At 43.5% G+C, this 24,167-nt stretch overlaps 2 protein-coding genes across 9 annotated transcripts in view; one reads left to right on the top strand and one right to left on the bottom strand.

Moving 5' to 3' along the window:
- Window positions 1–24,167, bottom strand: part of RASSF4 (Ras association domain family member 4) — a 67,246-nt gene that overhangs the window by 10,232 nt on the left and 32,847 nt on the right. For all 7 annotated transcript variants that reach the window (XM_078783476.1, XM_078783478.1, XM_078783477.1 and 4 more), the window contains exons 3-5: window positions 20,271–20,346; window positions 1,043–1,200; window positions 688–770 (exon numbers count right to left, since the gene is read on the bottom strand). In XM_078783476.1, the coding sequence (XP_078639602.1) occupies window positions 688–770; window positions 1,043–1,200; window positions 20,271–20,346 (317 nt within the window). The remainder of the gene's footprint in view (window positions 1–687; window positions 771–1,042; window positions 1,201–20,270; window positions 20,347–24,167) is intronic.
- On the top strand, window positions 12,833–16,271 carry LOC137417812 (uncharacterized). Of its 2 annotated transcripts, XM_078783480.1 has the most exons (3): window positions 12,833–13,190; window positions 14,506–15,593; window positions 15,733–16,271. In XM_078783480.1, the coding sequence occupies exons 2-3, from the start codon at window positions 14,930–14,932 to the stop codon at window positions 16,005–16,007; spliced, it is 939 nt and encodes a 312-aa protein (XP_078639606.1). In that variant the 5' UTR covers window positions 12,833–13,190; window positions 14,506–14,929; the 3' UTR covers window positions 16,008–16,271. The 2 variants fall into 2 exon arrangements, with proteins under 2 accessions (XP_078639606.1, XP_067959825.2); XM_068103724.2 differs by having other exon boundaries at window positions 12,934–13,190; window positions 14,506–16,271.

Here is a 24,167-nt window from a genome sequence, read left to right as displayed (position 1 = left end):
AATTAAACGGAAGTGAGACAGAAGTAGTCTCTGGGGGGGGGGGGGGGGGGGGCATTCGATTTATTCAACAGACAATACACAAGATTGATAGAGCGTTTGCTTCCTTCATTTGTCATACCGTGAAATGGGGTGAATAGGGACAGTCACTAATACAAAAAATAATAATCAAGAAATAGGGACAGTTTGGAGAAACTTTTTATCCCATATTTGTTTTCATTGGCACCGTGGTTTATATTATGGGTGCATATTATGTGCATCCATCTGAGCTATCAATTTAGCAATAAGTTGGAAACTCAGGATTGTTTCTTGATTATTATTTTTTTGTATTAGTGACTGTCCCTATTCATCTGTAAAACGGGGTGAATAGGGACAGCCATAAAAATCCATATATGGGGTTAATATCCATTTATGGGGTTAATAGGGACTATAAGTTGCTTTTTTTTAAAACAAGAGAACACTTTCAACCCAAATATCAACAAATCAGTATGGTTATCAATTTTCAGCGAAAAAAGTTTCCGAACTTTTTTTCAGTTTGTCCCTAATCACCTTGCTGTCCCTAGTCACCCCATTTTACGGTACTTCCTCTCCCCTTATTTATATCTCCATTCCTACTTTTTCTTCTGCTAACACCTTCACTCACACAATGTATGCCTGCCGCTGGAGTAAAAAAAAAAAAAAAGCAAGTACCTGTATGCTGGTGGTTCAGACTGGATCCACCTTGTGGTCCCGTACCTGTTGACTCCTCCGGCACCATCCAACACGCCATACCTCTACCTCACACAGCACATGATCATCACAAGCGAAACTGGGAAAGCAGCCCACCCACTTCTCAAAAACTACAACGACTCAAAAACTCCAAAACAGAGAAAGCAGCACACAACTCAAAATTCCGATCGCTTATCAAATGCTCAGAACAATTCGAAGACTTTTCACCTCTCAACTATTCATCAGCAACTTCTGCTGCAACAAGCATTGCCACATTTTTTGTGCACCAGAAGAAAATACCTGTTCAAAAGGTCAAGGAGCACGGGGTTTTCAATACCTGCGAGAGACTGCAGAATTGATGGTTGCTGCTGCTATTTGTTGGACCTGAGTCGAGAACTGCAACCTCTCGTAGTCATCCTGAGTTTGCAAACGAATGGGCCGGCGTAAACCCCAAGAGATGTTGAGCAACCCCTCGATCAACAGCTTCCTTTCATCCTACAAATGAGGGCGGGAAGGAGGAATAAAGGAAACTTGAAATTTACAAGAAATACAACAACAGAGATCTTCTTTGTGACCATTTCAGTGTTCATTCAAGCAACCCAAACACAGGTTTTGCAGATGAGAGCATCAGGGCTACTTGAGTAGGAGGCCAAGTTGACCAGGAAACTCTTCACCCATTCAAGAAGAAAGCTCCTCTTCCATTGCCCTTCTGAAAATTCTTCACATAATGTCATCTCCCCTTATGGAGGAAGGTGGATAGTAGCCGGCGAAGCCGGTGTTGTGAATGAACGCGTACGTATTATGTTGAAAAGCCAGATTTTGCTGGATCCTTTGAGAATTTCGAAGCTTTGACGCACCAAATCGCTCCAGGAGGCCGCCATCTTGCGGATGCGGAAGTATGCATAAAAAATTGTGAAAAAGTTCAATAGAGGCTTTGGCTTCGCCGGCTCATTGCGGCTTTGCAGTTGTCATATTACCACCATAGATACGCAAGCATAACGACAACACCAAGTGTCTGAATGAAACACCAGCCGGCCTTGCACATCATCAACAAGGTGATGGAATCCATAATAGCAGTAGACCTCTTTTCCAACTGTCTAATCTCGATCGAGGCTGGCAGGATATCCTCCATGGCAGGACTCGCCTCCAAACTGTCTTCCAGACTCCTCCAAACTGTCCAAACTGTCTGGGTTTGAATCCTGACCCAGCTATAAACGGTCATCCCGGTGTTTCACAGGCGGGTGATTCATCAATGTGGGTGCCTTCTCTCAGGTGGACGTCAATATGGGCGACCAGTGTGCCGGCATTAGTTGGTGGACATTCCCTACCCACGGTGTCCTTCGTAAAGAGTAGGCGAGCTATCGCCAGCACCATGGCCAAATTCCTGTGCTATAACTACTGCTGGGAAGGCAAAAGCAAACCACCCAGTCCAACCCTTGCCAAGAAACTGCATCGCCAGCACCGTCGCTCTGTAACAGGGTATGGCACATCAAAATCAGAAGTCTCAATCGGTTTTGTCTTGCATCCACAACACTTTAATCTGGACATATTCCCTCTACAAACTCAACAAGAAAAAGAGCAATCAGAGATTGCAGACCCTCGCCAGGATGTATTTTCAGTGGTTTTTAAGTCTTTTGTGTTAAAACAAATATGGCGGCCGAACCACGTCATCGATGACGTCAGGATTATTATTTTTCTCAACTAATTTATTCCGAGATTATACTCAAGAAATTTCATCTTGATCGGATGAAGTTTTGTACTTGTCAAATTATGACGTCAAAACGGAGGCACCTATGACATCATCATTAACATCGTTTATTCCCCATGGAGAGTTCTTTACAATGAGCCATGTCTCAATTTTTTGTATTCAGCGCTTTCGGATATATAGAGGTACAAAGTGTTTAGGTTTTCCAAGATGGCGGCCGAACCACGTGACCGATGACGTCATAGTTATTAATAAATTCTACAGGTGGAGTTGCATCGATGGTGAAATTTTCCTGTCAATCGGACCAATGGTTGCAGAGAAAATCATATTTATTATGTGCGGACAAACAGACAAACAGACAAAGAAACAGACAAACCGACTCAAATGCAATACCCTCTCCGCTGGCGCAGGTAACAAAAGATGCACACCTGGAACCTAAAATAATACAGTGCGGCAGATATGTGACAATTGTTCACTTTACAATTAAAGCATGAATGTTGGCAAGATGTTCGACAAATAAACAAACATTTTCAGAGTGGAAGCCAGGCTTCAGATAACACTTATTGTGTCCGCAAAATGGCCGTGCCGTGTTGTACAACATCGTAAGACATTGGGAATGGCACTTTCCCGATTGTCCCACAACATCACCAAGCCGGACACGTAAATGAGTATGTGCTGTAACTGAAGAGCACACCTGTGAACAGGTAGGGTATGCATGCCAAAGTAGAAACTTTATGAGGCAAGCGTTGTGTCCAGTTTGTCACAGAAGAAACATTTCGTTTCTCTGGCTGATTTACTGCAGGATGACTCGTTCCCAATGATTTATACTTCCTACTCCCCTCCAGGTTGCATCATCCTCCCCTGGAGTGTGAAGATTTCCATCTTTGTGCTCTCTGGAGTTTGGATTATTATGGCAGTTCAATCTACCCGGATTATATACTTCAGCACTCCTCTTTATGGGCTTCTTCAATACCATCCGCTTTATTGAAAGACAAACAGAAGCGATTAAAGTCTAAAGGTAATAAGGTTCATTGCCGAGAGGAGCAACGCCACTTTACTCAACCTCCTACGTGCCTCCGAAGTGAGGTACAGTATTTAATATTACGAGCAGAGCGCCCGCCCCACAGGCCATCTTGTTACAGGTACACAGGTTAAGCAAACTAAATCCAGAACCATTGCTCACCTCCACTTATTTCATTGTCTCTTTTCCCACCTGTGGAACCACCTTCCAGACTCTCTTCGATCCAATTCTTCCTTCTGGGTCTTCAACAGCTGTTCACCACCATCTCAGGTCATCCCCATACAAAGCCATGATCTTTTCTACACCCGTTAAACCATTTCCACCCCTCTCAAAATTTGGCTGATGTATCCACCTTGTCCACCCCTTGCGTTCTCCTCCACCCCTCAAAGTGTGAGCACACCTCATAGTCATTCTCCATTACATCCCTTGTTTGTCTGTCTCTGTCTACCTTCTCCCTCCACCCTGTTGTAGACACTTCCCCTGTCTCCTGTTGTTCCCTGTCTCCTGTTGTTCCCTGTCTCCTGTTGTTCCCTGTCTCCTGTTGTTCCCTGTCTCCTGTTGTTCCCTGTCTCCTGTTGTTCCCTGTCTCCTGTTGTTCCCTGTCTCCTGTTGTTCCCTGTCTCCTGTTGTTCCCTGTCTCCTGTTGTTCCCTGTCTCCAGTTGTTCCCTGTCTCCTGCTGTTCCCTGTCTCCTGTTGTTCCCTGTCTCCTGCTGTTCCCTGTCTCCTGTTGTTCCCTGTCTCCAGTTGTTCCCTGTCTCCTGCTGTTCCCTGTCTCCTGTTGTTCCCTGTCTCCAGTTGTTCCCTGTCTCCTGCTGTTCCCTGTCTCCTGTTGTTCCCTGTCTCCTGCTGTTCCCTGTCTCCTGTTGTTCCCTGTCTCCTGCTGTTCCCTGTCTCCTGCTGTTCCCTGTCTCCTGTTGTTCCCTGTCTCCTGCTGTTCCCTGTCTCCTGTTGTTCCCTGTCTCCTGTTGTTCCCTGTCTCCTGTTGTTCCCTGTCTCCTGTTGTTCCCTGTCTCCTGTTGTTCCCTGTCTCCTGTTGTTCCCTGTCTCCTGTTGTTCCCTGTCTCCTGTTGTTCCCTGTCTCCTGTTGTTCCCTGTCTCCTGTTGTTCCCTGTCTCCAGTTGTTCCCTGTCTCCAGTTGTTCCCTGTCTCCTGCTGTTCCCTGTCTCCTGTTGTTCCCTGTCTCCTGCTGTTCCCTGTCTCCTGCTGTTCCCTGTCTCCTGTTGTTCCCTGTCTTCTGCTGTTCCCTGTCTCCTGTTGTTCCCTGTCTCCTGTTGTTCCCTGTCTCCTGTTGTTCCCTGTCTCCTGTTGTTCCCTGTCTCCTGTTGTTCCCTGTCTCTTGTTGTTCCCTGTCTCCTGTTGTTCCCTGTCTCCTGTTGTTCCCTGTCTCCTGTTGTTCCCTGTCTCCTGTTGTTCCCTGTCTCCTGTTGTTCCCTGTCTCCTGTTGTTCCCTGTCTCCTGTTGTTCCCTGTCTCCTGTTGTTCCCTGTCTCCTGTTGTTCCCTGTCTCCTGTTGTTCCCTGTCTCCTGTTGTTCCCTGTCTCCTGTTGTTCCCTGTCTCCTGTTGTTCCCTGTCTCCTGTTGTTCCCTGTCTCCTGTTGTTACCTGTCTCCTGTTGTTCCCTGTCTCCTGGTGTTCCCTGTCGTTCCCTGTCTCCTGGTGTTCCCTGTCGTTCCGTCTCCTGGTGTTCCCTATCGTTCCCTGTCTCCTGGTGTTCCCTGTCGTTCCCTGTCTCCTGGTGTTCCCTGTCTCCTGTTGTTCCCTGTCTCCTGTTGTTCCCTGTCTCCTGTTGTTCCCTGTCTCCTGTTGTTCCCTGTCTCCTGTTGTTCCGTGTCTCCTGTTGTTCCCTGTCTCCTGTTGTTCCCTGTCTCCTGTTGTTCCGTGTCTCCTGTTGTTCCCTGTCTCCTGTTGTTCCCTGTCTCCTGTTGTTCCCTGTCTCCTGTTGTTCCCTGTCTCCTGTTGTTCCCTGTCTCCTGTTGTTACCTGTCTCCTGTTGTTCCCTGTCTCCTGGTGTTCCCTGTCGTTCCCTGTCTCCTGGTGTTCCCTGTCGTTCCCTGTCTCCTGGTGTTCCCTGTTGTTCCCTGTCTCCTGTTGTTACCTGTCTCCTGTTGTTCCCTGTCTCCTGGTGTTCCCTGTCGTTCCCTGTCTCCTGGTGTTCCCTGTCGTTCCCTGTCTCCTGGTGTTCCCTGTTGTTCCCTGTCTCCTGTTGTTCCCTGTCTCCTGTTGTTCCCTGTCTCCTGTTGTTCCCTGTCTCCTGTTGTTCCCTGTCTCCTGTTGTTACCTGTCTCCTGTTGTTCCCTGTCTCCTGGTGTTCCCTGTCGTTCCCTGTCTCCTGGTGTTCCCTGTCGTTCCCTGTCTCCTGGTGTTCCCTGTTGTTCCCTGTCTCCTGTTGTTCCCTGTCTCCTGTTGTTCCCTGTCTCCTGTTGTTCCCTGTCTCCTGTTGTTCCCTGTCTCCTGTTGTTCCCTGTCTCCTGGTGTTCCCTGTCTCCTGTTGTTCCCTGTCTCCTGTTGTTCCCTGTCTCCTGTTGTTCCCTGTCTCCTGTTGTTCCCTGTCTCCTGTTGTTCCGTGTCTCCTGTTGTTCCCTGTCTCCTGTTGTTCCCTGTCTCCTGTTGTTCCGTGTCTCCTGTTGTTCCCTGTCTCCTGTTGTTCCCTGTCTCCTGTTGTTCCCTGTCTCCTGTTGTTCCCTGTCTCCTGTTGTTCCGTGTCTCCTGTTGTTCCCTGTCTCCTGTTGTTCCCTGTCTCCTGTTGTTCCGTGTCTCCTGTTGTTCCCTGTCTCCTGTTGTTCCCTGTCTCCTGTTGTTCCCTGTCTCCTGTTGTTCCCTGTCTCCTGTTGTTCCCTGTCTCCTGTTGTTCCGTGTCTCCTGTTGTTCCCTGTCTCCTGTTGTTCCCTGTCTCCTGTTGTTCCCTGTCTCCTGTTGTTCCCTGTCTCCTGTTGTTCCCTGTCTCCTGTTGTTACCTGTCTCCTGTTGTTCCCTGTCTCCTGGTGTTCCCTGTCGTTCCCTGTCTCCTGGTGTTCCCTGTCGTTCCGTCTCCTGGTGTTCCCTATCGTTCCCTGTCTCCTGGTGTTCCCTGTCGTTCCCTGTCTCCTGGTGTTCCCTGTCTCCTGTTGTTCCCTGTCTCCTGTTGTTCCCTGTCTCCTGTTGTTCCCTGTCTCCTGTTGTTCCCTGTCTCCTGTTGTTCCGTGTCTCCTGTTGTTCCCTGTCTCCTGTTGTTCCCTGTCTCCTGTTGTTCCGTGTCTCCTGTTGTTCCCTGTCTCCTGTTGTTCCCTGTCTCCTGTTGTTCCCTGTCTCCTGTTGTTCCCTGTCTCCTGTTGTTCCCTGTCTCCTGTTGTTACCTGTCTCCTGTTGTTCCCTGTCTCCTGGTGTTCCCTGTCGTTCCCTGTCTCCTGGTGTTCCCTGTCGTTCCCTGTCTCCTGGTGTTCCCTGTTGTTCCCTGTCTCCTGGTGTTCCCTATCGTTCCCTGTCTCCTGGTGTTCCCTGTCGTTCCCTGTCGTTCCCTGTCTCCTGTCGCTAGACCGCACCCCGTGCAATTTCTTCTTGTGTGCCTTTGTTAAGGGCAGGCTTTAAGCAACTCAATTATTTATTTATTTTTGCCCCAATTTTTTTTTTTAATGTTCCCTGTCTTTTTTTTTATTTTAAATTTAAAACAACTTTTTTAATTAGTAAACAATTTAGAACAACTTTTAAACAATTTTTTGTCATTAATGTTCGCTCTTACACGAGCCTCGATCTTGTATAAAAAAAAATTCAACCAGCAAACAATCTCGACCTGAAAAAGCAGATTCAAGCAGCTTTTGGAGAAATGATGGTCTGAATACGACAGACGATGGTCTTGGAGCATCGTGAAAGGATCCGCACACTTTTTGAAAATGATGGAAATCACGTTAAAATTTATAACCAAATCTGTACACTTCCAACTTCAATAAAATACCACAAAAAGTTGAAATATGTCCCTATATCCTGTAAATATGTTGTTCGATTTGGTTTCTTCGCGACAGAATTACAGGGGTCCAAAACCGGATATAGATAGATTGCCACCCTGTACAAACGGTCGATGGTGGCCATTTTGAATTCCAAGACAGCTGCTGTTATTGGCTAATTTCGGCCTGACTCCCTCCCTGAAAGTATCCATGCAGTCTACGTCTAGCATCCTGTCACCTTTAATGCTTTTATCACAAAGTGACACAGATCCTTCATACATCATGTAACGTATGTGCCGCACAAATCCTTGCTCGACATTTCTCGTGCATTCAACACCGTTTGGCATCCGCCCTGCTCACAAAGCTATTCGCAAATGGCGTCCAGGGTCCACCCTCTACCGGCTGGTATCGTTTCTCCATGGTTGCAAGCAGCATGGTTGACAGGTCGAGTGAGACTGCTGCCTTACAGAAGACTTGTCTGTTCGGCTCTGGCTAGTTTCCGTTAGGCCAACTCGGCCAGCTGGCATGACACCAGTTGAAATCATCACAAGGGAGTAATGGAGATGTGATTTAAGTCGTGAACATGAGTATGCTCAATGTGTAAGCAAATTGTAAATAGCTAAAGTTAAATCGTTTCTAAGGGCAACAGGACAAAAACATAAACAAAATTATTCCAGAAAATGATCCAAAGCCAGATGTATTCTCGGAATTGAGTTTTTCTTTTTTTTTTAACAAAAATACTAACAACATTAATTGTCAACAACCTGCGCTGACACATGTTATCCAAGTACTAGTTGTAGTTGTTGTTACTACTACTACCCTGATTGTTCCCACCTTATGGGGTCAACAGGCAACGTTTATTGGCCCAAGTAAGTCTTTCACAAGCCGGCTGGCCAGGCCTGACGTTCGACTGAAGGTGGCAGGAATTTACAAATTTGGTTCAGAGTGCCGGCGATAACTCGCCCGCTCTTCAAGAAAGATGACCTGGGATCTGCTTTGCATGTTTTTGCACTCCGCTGGATATGGTGTTTCACACTTGAGTCTTTTGTAATCCTATTACCATAAAATTAAGTTAATAATTAATTACTCTAGTTGTACAAAGTTTATTTGGAGGTTCCAAAGCAACCTTGAAAATCATGATTTCTAATATATCTCACACACACACACACACACACACACACACACACACACACACACACACACACACACACACACACACACACACACACACCTTGTTTTTCTATTTTTGTTCCTCACAATTCTGTCTCTTTCTTATATCACAGACAAACACACACACACACACACACACCTTGTTTTTCTATTTTTGTTCTTTACAATTCTGTCTCTCTTATTTCAAAGACAAACACCCCCCCCCCCCCCCCCACACACACACACCTTGTTTTTCTATTTTTGTTCCTTACAATTCTGTCTCTCTTATTTCAAAGACAAACACCCCCCCCCCCCCCCCCCCCCACACACACACACCTTCTTTTTCTATTTTTGTTCCTCCCAATGCTGTCTCTCTTATTTCACAGACAAACACCCCCCCCCCCCCTCCCCACACACACACACCTTGTTTTTCTATTTTTATTCCTCACAATTCTGTCTCTCTTATTTCACACACTCACACACACACACACACACACACACACACCTTGTTTTTCTATTTTTGTTCCTCACAATTCTGTCTCTTTCTTATATCACAGACAAACACACACACACACACACACACACACCTTGTTTTTCTATTTTTGTTCCTCACAATTCTGTCTCTTTCTTATATCACAGACAAACACACACACACACACACACACACACACACCTTGTTTTTCTATTTTTGTTCCTCACAATTCTGTCTCTTTCTTATATCACAGACAAACACACACACACACACACACACACACACACACACACACAAACATACACACACACACACACCTTGTTTTTCTATTTTTGTTCCTCACAATTCTGTCTCTCTCTTATTTCACATACACACACACACACACACACACACACACACACACACACACACACACACACACACACACACACACACACACACACACACACATCTTGTTTTTCTATTTTTGTTCCTCACCATTCTATCTCTTATGATTTTCAATTCTTATTACTCTTTTTCAATTCTTCTTTTAAAATGCATTTAATTAATTGTACAGTATCGGTTGTTCCTAAACTTAAATATTAATAATTTCAAGGAGTTCTGTAAATGATGTTAATTTCACAACATCCCATATTCAACTTTATTTAAATTGTAAACCTCAAAACATAGTTCCTATACCTAAAGCAAGAACCTTAACACACACACAAACACACATATATATATATATATACATACATATATATCGGAGGAATGAACCACCCTGCCTGTGAAATACCGGGATGACAGTTTATAGCTGAGTCGGGATTCAAACCCAGGATAGACAGCTTAGAGGTGAGTGTGCATATCTCTCGGCCATCCTGACAGCCCCATTAACCTTTTACATAAAAATGGAAGAATACAAAAAAAAGTCTTCAGTTAAATGATCAGGAAATAAAAGATTAATGCATGCAGGTAAATATGGAGTGGTTAAATGATGAGGATTTCAATACGCAGTTCTTTCTTCTGGTAAGACAATATGACCCACCGTTTAGAGGCCATTTTTAGATGGTAAGACAGTATGACCGACCCATCGTTATCCTCTTGGTCCACAAGAAACCCCACATGGAGCCCGGGTTCATCAACATGGCCTGCACAACAAGCTGGGGTGATGTCGACCCATACACAGCGAGCCTTGCACCGTTCTGTTTTCTTTACGGCGCAATGTGACTACCGATGGAATTCAGTGGGCATTCCACACTGGAGTACAAAATGTCGCACGATCGGAAATGGCAACGCTCTCTCCGAACACACCGGATATGCCGAGCACATCAGGGAAAAGATATTTTGTGCCACATTCACACTTTGCAAAAAAAGGGTAGTAGCATTATTCTCAAATTAGTTTCGTGCAATTTCCAGGGTGTCATGAACTGCCAAACAGCTTCCTGTGCAAGGGCGTACACCGGGAAGGTTGCCATTGCGTTTCCAGCAGGAATTGGGGATTTGTTCAGAGTGCTGGTGACAACCACCTACTCTGTGTGACAGACACCATGTGGTCTTTAGAAGCCACCAACTACAACGCCAGCAGATGGGACAGCTAGCTCACCACCACCTCAGGTCATCCCCCGTACAAGCTCATGATATTGTCGACCCTCATTAACCCTTCCCGAGCACATCCCCTTCCTTTCTAGGTTATTATGTTCTGTCCCCTCACCCTCTTTTTCGTTCCTTTTCTGTTTCATTCCTGGCTTCCCCTTCATCCTCTTGCTGTGTTTGAGCTTGTCTCCTGTGCCCACCGCCTCCCCGTATCCTGCACTCCTTCCCCATGGTCCCATTTTTCCTCCGCGTATCCCTCCGCGGTGTTCCTCTATCTTACTGTTGGTCTATCCTCCCTGCCCCCCCCCCCACTCTTTTCCACCATGTTGTCATTGTTCTGTGATGTTGTGGTCCATTCTGTTTCAACTCTTCCATGGGCCTCGACCTCATTATACCAAAAAAAAAAAAAAAAGATTAATGTCCATCCGAGGGATGGGAATCGAACCACACCTGAGCTATCCTGCCAACAGCAACTTTTCTGCATCGATGATCTTGTGATCGTTACACGATGCACGGAATAACAATCTTCAGAATGAGACAAATATCGCAATGGACGGACCTCCATAACATTCCATTATCAAGTCCTGATGCAAATAGTTTGGCAATCGGTTGTGCACACATTTTTCCACTTGGAATCGAATGTCCGAAAAGCAGTTCAAACGGGATTGAGGGACAGTTGTGGAAGATAAAGGGCCAATCCGAAGATCATCGGGCATTTGAAATGACAACGGCGGCGCATCCTCCCGGCAACATTACGTGAAACTTTAGACCTGGAAAAACAATAAACAAAGGCTTTTCCAAAGATCGCCAGGAATGTCAGATAACGTGTTCCAGAACAAATTGGAATGGCCAGTTGTGAGGCCGAAAGAGAACTGGTGAAGACCTGTCTGGCTTACAGTTACAAAAGGGAGTAATCACGGTGACCGTCTGTGACTTTCATATGAACTTGTTTGCAGTAAACACAGGTTGCAGATTCACAGCATTTCAGAGTGGCATTTAACCAAAAGAGGTGGCATTCAGTATTTTTATATTAGGGTGGCAAATGTGTAAACTAAAATCCAAAGTAAAACCAAATGTAACCATGTACTAATGTCCTTGTAATCCGGCAGAGGCCGAGCGAAGCGAAGTCGAGGCCATTTATTTCTGATACGTCAAACATCCTGCAACCCACGCCTGTGGTAAACAGACTTTTTGGAACGCCGGCCGCATTTTTCATCCAATCATCATGTAACTTTGTTAAACAAATTCTCAATGGGTAGGCACTCCTATGTTGAAAGTTAAGTGTCAATCACTCAAGCAGCTGCAGGGAAAACAAATTAAACAAGAAAAAGAGCAATCAGAGATTGCAAACCGTCGCCAGGATGTATTTTCAGTGGTTTTTAAGGCTTTTGTGTTAAAACAAATATGGCGGCCGAGCCACGTGACTGATGACGTAATCATTATTTTTTTCTAAACTAATTTATTCCTAGATTATGCTCAAGAAATTTCATCTTTATCGGATGAAGTTTTGTACTTGTCGAATTATGATGTCATAATGGAGGCACCTATGACATCATCATTAACATATTGTATTCCCCATGGAGGGTTCTTTACAATGAGCCATGTCTCAATTTTTTTCTATTCAGCGCTTTCGCAGATATAAAGGTGCAAACAACGTGACCTATGACGTCATAATTATCATGAAAAAATTGTACAGATGGAGTTGCACCTATAGTGAAAATTTCCTATCAATCGGACCAACGGTTGCAGAGAAAATCATGTTTATTCTGTGCGGACAAACAAACAGACAAACAGACCAACAAACAGACCAACAAACAGACCACCAAACAGACAAACACATAGACAAACAAACAAACAAACAAACAGACAAACAAACAGACAAACAAACAAACAGACAAACAAACAGACCAATAAACAGACAAACAAACAAACAGACAAACAAACAGACAACCAAACAGACCAACAAACAGACAAACAAACAGACCAACAAACAGACAAACAAACAGACAAACAAACAGACCAACAAACAGACCAACAAACAGACAAACAAACAAACAGACCAACAAACAGACCAACAAACAGATGAACAGACAAACAAACAGACAAACAAACAGACCAACAAACAGACAAACAAACAGACCAACAAACAGACAGACAAACAGACAGACAAACAAACAGACAAACAAACGGACTCAAATGGAATTGCCTCTCCTCTGGCAAGGGTAAAAAGGTAAAAAAGTGAGGGCGGAAACAAAGCAACAGCCTTGGTCGACATTCTACATGCTTAGGATGGTTGTGGGTACCTATTACCAGTTCATATCAAGCTACCCTGTTGTCAAAGGACAAAAATCAAAAGTACATGTTATACCCACAACCAAACACCATTTTAATGGGGGACATGTCTAATTTTTAACGAGACAAAAAGCAGCTTTCAGTTGAAGCTTACAACCATGAACAAGCGATCCGCGCATTCCGCGGATGGAAACGACAATTGGTCATAGTGCATCGTAGTAGGCACGTGGATGTCCCAACCCCGTGCCAGCCTTATAAAAGGCACGCGAGCGGGGCGTACCGGGTCAATCCCCGGCTGCAGTCTGCGCTAAGATCCACAAGCTTTCTACCAGGACGACCCACGCGGAAGCACTCAAGGTGAGGCCGTGCACCTTGTCTTACATCTTTGTGCAAGATCTATTTTCTCAACATTGTGAGCGAACATCAATCAGTGCGCCTAAATGGTGGCATTACCAGACGGTTACGTTAAGGCATAAAATATTTGATTATCCTTCGTCCTGTGTCCACTTAAATACAAAGCAATGGATTTGTCTCACCATTGTTGCCTAAGTTCTTTCGTACAGTCTCTGAAGTCCTCTATAGACAGGACAAACTAAGGGATGAGGTGAAAGGGATACAAATATTTCTGCACCTGCAATGATGAGGTTTTATTTATTTTGGACCTTTGGCCACTTGCACGGGCTCAGAAAAAAGTCCCAAGTTTGTTTTGATGGAGAACGGTGAAGAGTCTTTTGATCGACTCAAGCTAAAAGCATCGAGTTAGACACGGACATTGGCCTGCCCAGTGTGGCATGGCCAATTAAATTTGACACCGACATTGTGCCACCGTAAACTAATGTTGTCCACCTCCTGCAAGAGATAAGTTAAAGTTGATATAAAGAAGCTGTAACCCAATTGCAGTTTCACCAGTTACCCACAAGATAGTAAGTGTATGGTAAGATTGAACCATGCTTCTCTGCAGTATCTGCTCAGGTTAAAAGAGGCAAAGGGAAAGGTAGCCATGTGTGTAGAAAAGCTTCAAATGTACCTAAACGGGGTGATTGATCTACAGATGCACCGACACATCAGACTTCTTTCACAACCAACTGTGCTAATTTTATTCGTGCAAGGAAGAAAATAAACTAGGGGCTGTCCACATATTACACAAGAAAAATGGTGGAACTTTTAGGCTCCTCCTCCTCGCACTCCCTGCTCCACTCAAAATGTCTCTAGCATTGCCCATCCCCTCTCCTCTTCACTCGATCCCCCTCATCGTCTCTCCCTACTTCTTCTCTCCTACTCTTCCCTTTAATGCTATTTTCCTTGAATTTCTTTTTGCTCTCCCATTCTTGCAGAGAGCATTTACTCTCCCATCCTTATCCTCATTTTACTGTCGAACAGATAAGTGTGAAACAGTACGTGTGCACAAGGGTAGCATGACATATCGGTGGTTGTTTCGTGCCTCCGGTCTGGTTAGTTCTCGATTTAGTCCTCGGCGGGATCAAATCAAATCAGAAGAATGCTGTTGCTATGAATTTCCAGTCGAGGACTTTCAATGGCATTTTTCTGCAACCATAGTTGGACGTAAATCCTTGCATGGCAATATAGGTTGTCCGGGAATTCAAGAATATATTTGATTGCACGGTACAACAAATTTGTTGAAACATTACATGTCGATGTCCTCTCTTTACAGTGCCCAACGCAACATACGCAAGTGCAAAATTGAATGATTCCGTGCGCCCTTGAACCCATTCCGGAGGACCCTGAGTGTTCAAGCAAAGAAACCTCAAATTCTCAGATCGACTCCCTCGGCACAGTCACACATTCCCAACATGTTCCCAAACTAAGGTGCAAGCCTCATCTCCGACCTTGGAGATTCTTGGAAACAATCACTGAAGGTCCTGAAGAGGATTGTGGCGGCAATGACAGAGAGGCCTTCAAAAATGGTCCATGTACAGCGCCGCCAATGCCCCACATTACAGACTATGTTGTGTCTATCCAACATCTTTCCCATCCTACTTTCTCCTTTATCATCCCAAGGGCCAATATGCCAGTGAAACATAACTGCTGCCTCGCCATAACTGACCCTGTGGAATATCTAGTCGGTCAAAGGAAGAATGTCTGTGAATGTTGTCCAACAAGTGTGCTCAAACGCAAGGCAGACATTTCCAGCAGAAGCAAAACAACTCAAAGCAAAACGATGTTGCCTCATCCTACACATCAACGCTACACTTCGTCTAGTTTCTCTGCACACGCTCCACAGAGCTACGCCTGCAGCTCTCAGCATCGAAACTCGAGACGAGGGTTGCCAAATTCCCATGGCCGGCGCAACCCTTTCGAGTTTCACTCGTGTCCCACGAACGCCTCCCTCAACACCCTCCTCAAGTAACCGCTTCGAAGGTCACAAGTACAATGACGAGCCAACAGAACCGGTTCACCCACAGAGCAACAACAGGACCGGTTCACCCACAGAGCAGCAACAGGACCGGTTCACCCACAGAGCAACAACAGGACCGGTTCACCCACAGAGCAACAACAGGACCGGTTCACCCACAGAGCAACAACAGGACCGGTTCATCCACAGAGCAACAACAGGACCGGTTCTCCCACAGAGCAACAACAGGACCGGTTCACACACAGAGCAACAACAGGACCGGTTCACCCACAGAGCAACAACAGGACCGGTTCACCCACAGAGCAACAACAGGACCGGTTCACCCACAGAGCATCAACAGGACCGGTTCACCCACAGAGCAACAACAGGACCGGTTCACCCACAGAGCAACAACAGGACCGGTTCACCCACAGAGCAACAACAGGACCGGTTCACACACAGAGCAGCAATAGGACCGGTTCACCCACAGAGCAACAACAGGACCGGTTCACCCACAGAGCAGCAACAGGACCGGTTCACCCACAGAGCAGCAACAGGACCGGTTCACCCACAGAGCAACAACAGGACCGGTTCACCCACAGAACAACAACAGGACTGGTTCATCCACAGAGCAACAACAGGACCGGTTCACCCACAGAGCAACAACAGGACCGGTTCACCCACAGAGCAACAACAGGACCGGTTCACCCACAGAGCATCAACAGGACCGGTTCACCCACAGAGCAGCAACACCGGATCGTGGCGGTACAAGCACGATGTGGGACACAAAGAACACTCTTCTGCAGATATATAAGACTTAAGGCAAGAAAAGAAAAAACCCCAAAAAACATTCTTTCCAATTTCAAGACCAAAATTTTCAGGTGGGAAAGATCAGCAGAATTTCTCTTCAATTTCCTCCTACTCCATTATCTGTTCCATCTGAATGTTCAAATGTAAAAAAAATAAAATAAATGTAATCCCATTTTTTATTCCAAAATGTAATCTTATTTTTACATATCATGGGAGAGGAAAAGAGATGTTGGAATTTACTTCATATGAGAATAATAAAGCAGAATTTAATTTGTCATGATTGTTGTTTTTCTAATGCTGTTTCACCTTCCACACAAGCTTGGAGTTGGCCTAACGGTTAAGGTGGCTGGCTTAAGATCGCAGGGTCCTGGGTTTGAGCCCCTGGAGTGCCGTTGAAATAACACCAGTTGGGTTGACTCCGCCTGTCATCCTTCTGAGTCGGAAAAATGAGCACCAGCTTACTGGGAATGGGGCGCTGCATCAGCGGCACTGACGTGCTTCCAGAAAATGATGCAAATGAAACAACAACGTTCTACACACTAGTCCCAACCAAGTTGCTTCATCTGTGAACAGTTTCAACCTTTGACAATTGACGTCACCACAATTCAGGTTCTCTACCCACAAACCGCTCCCTCCCTAATCCCCGACCACCACTCCTTTCCAACCACACTGCGTGTGACGTGGTCATTTAAACTGTCCTACCCACAACGTTCACAATATATTTAGCACCAATGCCATCTTTTTGTTTGTTTTATCCCATTATTTTTTTATAATCTGCTGTACAATCATATTCCCATGACCTGCAGAAAAGATTAGTCTGCAATAACAAACTGAAGCATTTTGCTACTTTACCACATGTCTAGGAGGGGGCACATGAAACCAACTCAACAAACTTATTTAATTTACTTTCCTTTAACATTTCACCGGGTTTGGGAAATGGGGAAAATAATTTGGTTTGAAAAAAGTTTTAAAACTTAAAGTTAAAACTTAAAACTTAAGTTTAAACTTAACTAACTAACTTAAGTTAACTTAACTTAACTAACTTAGCTTAAGTTAACCAACTTAAGTTAGTCAGTGAGTTTAAACTAACTTAAGTTTAAAACTTAAACTTAAAAACTTAAAGTTTAAAGTTTGGGAAAAATAATTTTTCCAATTTTTCCAATTTTCCAGTTTTTCCAAACACAATGGAATAATATTGACCGATATGAACAGTGATGTTGCTTTTATTGAAATTCTACAAATACTGTTTAGATGTTGATGATTTGCGTGTGATGTGATTTGACGGATGTTTATATAAATCAATTAAAATAAAAAAAGCCTTCAATGTCTGATATTTTGCCTTGGGAAGGTTGCAAAGCAGAAACAAAGGTATTTTATTTGTTAGGTCTAGTACTTGGATTTTTACCAAATGCGGAGCCACAGATTTATTGAAAGGAAAAGGGGTTAAAACAGCATCTCCTGGTATATCCGCTTCACACGTCCTTCTATTCAAACTGCACACTATTTTTAGCAATCACCTGTTCCACCAACAGAGTGCTTTATGAGAAAGAATGGGTCTCAACGATGACAAATTGTAATGCTTGTGTTACACAGTAGACTCTTAAGGAAAAATTATTTGAATTAATTTGATACAATAACTAGAGTTCGTAGAACACGATACCCCACACAGTGTTGAAGTTTATACTTCAATTTTAATAAATAGTTATTTTTTAACACATTGACTGCCGACTACGAGTGTACTCGTAGTGCTGGGTGTACCAGATTCTGCAACTACGAGTATTCTCGTTGAAAAGGTTACGCTATTGCATTGTAAACAGGATATGCTGCCGTGCCAGATAACAACAATCAAACTGCTGGTGGTTCCGTGAACATAAATCTATGTAATAATCATGATCATCATTATCATGTTTTGCCACTTCATCTGCATTCATATGTGCCATTTTGAAGGGTAATGCCAAGTACCAAAATAAAAACACGTGATACTCAGCACACGATACCATAAGCCCTAACGTATTACCAATGTCGATTCAGTGCTAAATATAGTCCTACCAGATAGGTCGTACCTGGCATACGGAATTGAAATTCTTGTCTTACTGCCTGCTCCGAGTTTTCTCATAATGTAGGGTTTCCCCAGCAATGGATAAGAAATGAACTTAGATTTGCTCATAGAAGGGTAAAATTTGAAAATAAAGTACATGCACATGCATACCTGGCTTGCAAATGGGAGAGGTACGTACTATAAGAGTTGGCAATCAAAAGATCGGTTTTAAAAATCCGGAAGTTTAGCGCTACTGAAGCAGTCTTATACATTACCTTATCTTAATATAATTCACCAAATGTCTGTCTGTCTGTCCGTCTGTTCCCAGGTACCGCAAAAACGGCTGAACCGATCGCAACGAAATTTTGGGTGGGTAATTCTGGGACCCCCTGGAGTAAAATAAGCTATTGTTTTTCCAATTTTTTTTTTCCAATTTTCCAATTTTTCCAGTTTTCTCAAACACGATGGAATAATATTTACCGATATGAACAGTGATGTGGCTTTTATTGAAATTCTACAAATACTGTTTAGATTTTGATGATTTGCGTGTGATATGATTCAACGGATGTTTATATAAATCGTTTAAAAAAAAAAAAGCCTTCAATTTCTGATATTTTGCCTTTTCATTTGGGCCTCCCAATTGAAGCCCCACCCTTAGGGCGGGTACCGTTGCTAATGTACTGTAATACAACAAAGTTGAGCCACAGTTTAGGAGATGGAGGTCTTATTGATCACCATAGATGTACATAGCCGTATGGCAGCTTCTTCTTCACCCCTCAGCTCCTCCCCCTTCATATTGCACGCTCTCACATGCCGCACCCTCTCATGCTATATATCAATACATATAGCATGGTTCTTGGAAGTATTATGAAGAGTATTTGTGTTCTACAGTGTTCAAGTTTGTAATTCAATTTAAATAAAGGTTTAAAGAGGTTTAAAGGTGTAGAAATAAATTAATTCCAGGTTTTACCACTCTCCCCCCAGTCTAATCCATCACCCTATCTAACATGTTACATTAGTTCTCCATGCCTGTTGTTTGTGTCCTTTATAACGTCCTTTTAAACATTAGGTTTCCTGTTTGGAATGATTTTCAATTTTTGTTGACTGCTAGACAGGCAGACAGAGTAAAAAATGTTATCTCGCTCATCTCTGCGCATGTGCGATCGGGACAAATTCAGAGCCAAAGTACTGTTAAACTACATGTTCCTTTTCTGATTCATGTTCCAATTCGTGTTCCAACATTCAATGGAAATTAAGTTGTTCCTTCATCACAACCTGACATTCGTAGATATATGTACAGCCATACAAACAGACAGACAGACAGAAGTGAACTAATTGCTTAACCCCGCTTTTGACTTTGGGTGTGCGGTGTAATAAATATGAATTTTGAGACGATTTTGACAGGTCAATTGCAAAAACTATTCCTTTTGGTGAGTCTACAGCATTAAACCATAGGCTGTGAACTGAGTACAAAGCCTGCAAAAAAAAAGGGACCAAAAACCCAAAATAATCCAGCTTCGAAGGATTACAGATTTGTCGTTGTAATAAAATGGTTATTTCTAAGTTAATGTATGAAGAACTTGACTTGACTGGCCTATTGAGCCACTGCAGGATGAAGGCCTCCCTCAACATGGGCGATTCTGTTTGATTCAATGCAATTTGAAGCCATTGTAATCCCGTTAAAAAAATTCAATTCAATCTCCACATCTGATTTTTGCTCGACCTCCGCTTCTGCTTCTTCCAAGGTCTTTTCCAAGTTACCAGTTAGTAATTCTTCTTGTCCACCGATTGTCCCTTCTTGCTACTCATCCAGCCCAGGTCCCCGTTAGTCTGTGATTGTGAGCAGAATGTCACGGAAGATTGTTTTCTCTCTGATCCATTCATTTCTGTTATTGTTCTGAAGCCGAGAGAGTATCTTTTCATGGCTCTTTGCATGTTCATCAACTTTTTTCTCCATCCTCTTTCTTAGAGACCATGTTTGACAGACATATGCCAATGCTGAGAGAACACACCCATTATAAACTGGGAGAAAAAAAACGATTTTTTCCCCAAATGCTGCCCATCCTGCTCTATTATGTGTCTTCACTTCGTCAAAGTGATCCGTATCGATTTGTAATGTACAAATATGAGTTATAATCAAAAGTGTTTAAAAAAGTCACGTTTGGTGATTTTCAATGTTTAAAGCCATCATTCAAACAATATTTTGCAAAACCAATTGTACACAACATGCACTGACCTCCCAGTAACGCAGCTGTAGCGTCTTGCCTTCATGGTAACAATTGTACATCTTCAGCTGGTTCAGAAGATCAGACCTTGAAGGAAGAAAAAAAAAACCGCATTCTGTCAAAATTCATCATCATTTACAAAGAAGTGTAAATTAACCACGTGTAAAAGCTCAAATCAACGGACCAGCATAATGGCATCAAATGAGCGATACAAACTTGAATAGAAGTTGATGCTACTCTTTCTTTGCAATGAAAGACTGATGAGACTTATAGTTGTGTTCTTAACTCTGGATCCTCCATGGTTTCCATAATAAATAGTTGCTTACATTAAAGTAGATTAACTGGACAAATTCCGACCAATAACAGCAAGCAAGAAAAGAGAATTAGCCATATTTCAATTATTGGTGCCTGCAAATTAATCTGGCAGTGGGACAAGCATTAAGGCAATGAACAAAGAGATGAAGAGGACAGAGAGGAGGGGAAGAAACACAAACTAGTAACTAAGAAAGTTAGGTTAGAAATGGTTAATGGGGGTAACAGAGATCATGCGACGGAATGTGGGATGACAAAAGATGTCGGTTCACTGCTTGCTTGAAGCCCTGGATGGAAGAGTGAGACAGACAGAACACCTCCTGGAAGTTGGTTCCCTGGATGTGAAAATTGAGGAATAAAAAAGTTGACATGTGTAAGTAGTCAGCTTGGATTTTTCCAAGTTCAACTTGGAGGGGAGACTGAAAAAACACGAGCATCCTGGAATTGCTGGCGCCGGTCGGAGGACTGAGAGCAATATTGGAGAAGACGTGGAAAAAAAACAAAAAAACAAAGAGACCTCAGACTTGCCTGCGATGTGAAAGCAACAGACCTTATGCTCCGGTCTCACCACGGGTGATTCCAATAATTTTGAGAGCTTGAGATTATACATGATCCAGGATTGACAGATTTGATACTGGAGTGCCAGCCCATAGCAGAGAGCAGTACTCCATTCAGCTACATAAAAAGACCAGTGGTTAAGTTTCATCGAAATTGTGTGTGTAGTTTCAGAGAAGAAAGCAAATTTTCTATTTTGGGGGGCCAAACCTGGACCCACTTTAACCCCCCATAGTCTCCGTTAGACTTCGATTTTCTTAGTGCCGTAAACAAACTTCGGTACATCACGGGTGATGAAGGTTATGGTTAAGTTTCATCGAAATCGTGTGTGTAGTTTCAGAGAAGAAAGCAAATTTTCTATTTTGGAAGGTCAAACCTGGACCCACTTTGACCAATTTGATTTTTATTTAAAAATAAATGCCTTTACTACCGCCTCAGAAATACACTTTTAAGAACAAAAAACTGTCCTTTTCTTTGCCGTTTTGTATGTATGCTGTCGAGTTGTCCCAGGGTTTGTTCAGTTAACAAGCAGCTAGCTAGTGCTTGCCAAACCAGATGTTCCTTTCAACGGTTTTGAATAGAGTGCTTGCTTGAGTGCTTTAGCCATTTGGCGATCTCCATACTAGAAACTTGGTAGCTGAACACACCCTGCTTAATTACATGGCAACGAGAATAAATATTTCAACCGTGACTTCGAGTGGGGAGGTGTGAGAAGGTGGGAGGAGGGAGGGGAAGGGGTGGGAATGTGGAGGGGGTGGGGTGGGAAGAGGAGGGAGGGGAAGGGGTGAGAGTGTGGAGTGTGGAGAAGGTAGGGTGGGAGAAGGTGGGAGGAGAGAGGGGAAGGGGTGGGGTGGGAGAGGGAGGGAGGGGTGACAGTTATTTACCATTTAGCACATTTTTAAGCACTGCACTTTCCCCACAAAATTCAGGCCAAACTGTTGAACTACAATTGCTAGATGTACATAATCCTACTGCACTGGCAACACAACTCAGGTATGACTTGACATACATACACATACACAATGATGTGTGAAGTTTGCGGATCATGTCCAAAGGCAGCAAAGCTAATATATCGAGAAAGACAAACAAGCACGTGACTGAACAAACAAAGAAGATTTGGATCAAAGACTGCAGACCCTCGCCGAGACTTATTTTCTGTGGGTTTATAGTACGTATTTTATAGATGTACCCATATTCTTATTGTACCATACATACTTTATATACGTACTCACATTGTAATTGTACATACTTCATAGAAGTTGAAAAAAAGCTAACATGTAAATATTGTGGTCTACGTTGGCACATTATGTGCAGACAAACAGCAAACAGACAGATAGATGAACCCAAATGCAATACCCTCTCCAAATGCAATAATCTTACGATAATTCACCAAATGTCTGTCCGTCTGTCCGTCTGTTCCCAGGTACTGCATTGTTTTCCCAATTTTCCAATTGTTCCAATTTTCCAGTTTTCCAAACACGATGGAATAATATTTACTGATATGAACAGTGATGTGGCTTTTATTGAAATTGTACAAATACTGTTTAGATTTTGATGACTTGTGTGTGATATGATTTAACAGATGTTTATATAAATCGTTTAAAATAAAAAAGCTTTCAATTTCTGATATTTTGCCTTTTCATTTGGGCCTCCCAATTGAAGCCCCGCCCATAGGGCAGGTACCGTTGCTAGTAGAGGGTAATTATGGATAAGCCTTTCTGAGTTGCAAGAGAAACAAGAAAAAGAGCAATCAGAGATTGCAAACCCTCGCCAGGATGTATTTTCAGTGGTTGTTAAGGCTATTGTGTTAAAAAATATGGCGGCCGAACCACGTGACCGATGACGTCATCATTCTTTTTTTTCTCCACCAGTTTATGCCAACATGGCGCTCAGGAAATTGCATCTTGATTGGATGAAGTTTTGTACTTGTCGAATTATGACGTCATAATGGAGGCACCTATGAGATCATCATCAACGTATTTCATTCCCCATGTAGAGTTCTTTACAATGAGCCATGTCTCAATTTTTTCTATGCATCACTTTCGGAGATATAGAGGTGCAAAGTTTTTCGGTTTTTCCAAGATGGCGGCAGAACCACGTGACCAATGACGTCATCATTAATTTTTTTTCTCCACCAGTTTATGCCGACATGGCGCTCAAGAAATTGCATCTTGATTGGATGAAGTTTTGTACTTGTCGAATTATGGAATTATGACGTCATAATGGAGGCCTTGGGCCGAGAGAGTTAAAAATTGGGCACAGTCTGGCAAGACAAATATGTGTGTAAAGTATGGCGATGCTATGTGCAACGATGTAGACGTAGTACTGCGCACAAACAGACAGACAGACAAACAAAGACAAACAGAAAGACAGACAGACAAACCAACCAACCAATATACTTGCCGAAATCTTTTCCGGCAAATAACAAATGGTCTCAAATGCAATACCCTCGCCTCTGGCGAGGGTAACAATCGTTTATGAATCCTGTTTCTGTTATAAGTTCAAGGAGTCAATTTGCTGATCCAAAATAAGGCAAACACGCAATTCCTGCAAGCCAATAAGATATTGTTACAGGAGGCCTTATGGGCTGCGAACTGGTCAACGCACTCCTAGGAATATATATTTAAAAAACTTGAAAGTCACTCAGTAGAGAGCATACCTCCACCTGGTTGGCTATATCACTCAATGGTGAAGAATCACTTAAAAAATTATGGGATCCGGATCCGAATCCGGATCTTCACCAAAATCTAATCATTCCATCAGTGTCACATACTCTCTGCCAAATTTCGTCCGAATCCGTCCACATTTTTTTGAGATATTTTGTTCACAAATGGACAGACAGGCGTGAAAACATAACCTCCATCCACGTTTGGTGGCGGAGGTAAAAATTCAAATTGGATAAAGAAGGCCTTAAGTCGGGTGGACTGTATGAATATGACAATTAGGACTTGGGCATACAGTATGAACAGCCTGTTTCAGTATACTGTAAGATGAAGGTCTCGCTCAGCCCACGCAGTTTGGCCAGCTCACCACACTTGCGA

Source organism: Myxine glutinosa, chromosome 8 (genome assembly GCF_964187855.1).
Source record: "Myxine glutinosa chromosome 8, kmMyxGlut1.1, whole genome shotgun sequence".
Taxonomy (NCBI): domain Eukaryota; kingdom Metazoa; phylum Chordata; class Myxini; order Myxiniformes; family Myxinidae; genus Myxine; species Myxine glutinosa.
Note: the sequence above shows the minus strand (reverse complement) of the source record. Positions and strands in the feature narration are given on the sequence as shown.